At 36.9% G+C, this 1076-nt stretch overlaps 1 protein-coding gene across 1 annotated transcript; it reads right to left on the bottom strand.

The window, feature by feature from the left end:
* Nucleotides 1–75: 75 nt before the first annotated feature.
* On the bottom strand, nt 76–921 carry LOC111239168 (granzyme-like protein 2; the record flags this gene model as incomplete). The annotated part of the gene is made up of 3 exons (XM_022768984.1): nt 76–234; nt 328–552; nt 789–921. Coding segments are annotated over 3 exons (517 nt in total), but the record flags the coding sequence as incomplete, so codon positions are not given.
* Nucleotides 922–1076: the final 155 nt, after the last annotated feature.

Here is a 1076-nt window from a genome sequence, read left to right as displayed (position 1 = left end):
AGAGTGTCCAAAAAAAAATTGCAGGAGCCTGTGTTCTCATTTGATCTAGTCTAAAAGAACACTAGAAATACAAACATAGGACATATGTTCCGAAATCCAATCGATCTGGTTTCTATACTCAGGTATCTTAGTATAGCAGTTTAGAGGCGGTTCATCTGCCGCTGGTTTGTATTTGAAGGACACCACCCCATACGCCTTTCCATCCTCACAGACCAATGGACCACCAGAGTCTCCCTGGAAGTACATACACAGTTTGCAGTGACAATTAAATCACAGTTATTGAGGCAAAGTGGGTTTGTACATGTTATGTTTCATAAATATGCATACCTTCCCCGGCCCAGCGTCTCCATCAGAGCAGTACCACTCATTCTGGGCACACAGCTCATTGTCAGTGAGTGTTACATTGACTTCCATGAGTACTGGAGACATATAGTCACTGCTGTCTCTTTTTCCCCAGCCAGAGACTATACATGATTTAGGCAGAGAGCCATCATCTTGTACTGCGAGAGCAATGGGTTGCACATTTTTGTTGAAATGTGCCTTGGAATTCAACTTGAGGAACAGGGAGAGATAAAAAAAAAAAAAAAAAAAAAAAAAAAAAATACAGATATGAAGCTGAAATATCAATTCACATTTCTCCAGTGTTCACATTTGCCTTTTGTCAACTTATTGTTCAGTGACATGCATGCATCTAGTATTTCAGGCTTCCTTTTGATCAATGCATTCAACAAAGCATTTGCAAAAACACTAAAACAAATTTTTACTATTAACAACAAGGATTTTCTTACCATAAGAAGCATCATGTCATTTTTGTGATTAATAGGATCGTAGTCTTTATGTGGAAATGCTTTTTCCGCAGATATACGCTGTACTTTTTTATTGTCTCGGAAGTTGTGAACTCCTAGAGAGACTGTGTAGGACCTGACAAAATTTAAGGTAAAAAAGTTATATGGGAGTAAATAAATTAGTTACTTGGTCAGTGCATAATAGTACCAAAAGATACAAATATTTAGAAATTTTATTTTTTGTCATAGTTTACAAAGCTGTCATGAAATATATCTGCCAATCTCAATACA

The sequence above is a fragment of the Seriola dumerili genome, unplaced genomic scaffold (assembly GCF_002260705.1).
Source record: "Seriola dumerili isolate Sdu_G_001 unplaced genomic scaffold, Sdu_1.0 BDQW01002063.1, whole genome shotgun sequence".
Classification (NCBI taxonomy): domain Eukaryota; kingdom Metazoa; phylum Chordata; class Actinopteri; order Carangiformes; family Carangidae; genus Seriola; species Seriola dumerili.
The sequence above is the reverse complement of the archived record's forward strand: the minus strand, read 5'-3'. Positions and strand labels throughout refer to the sequence as shown.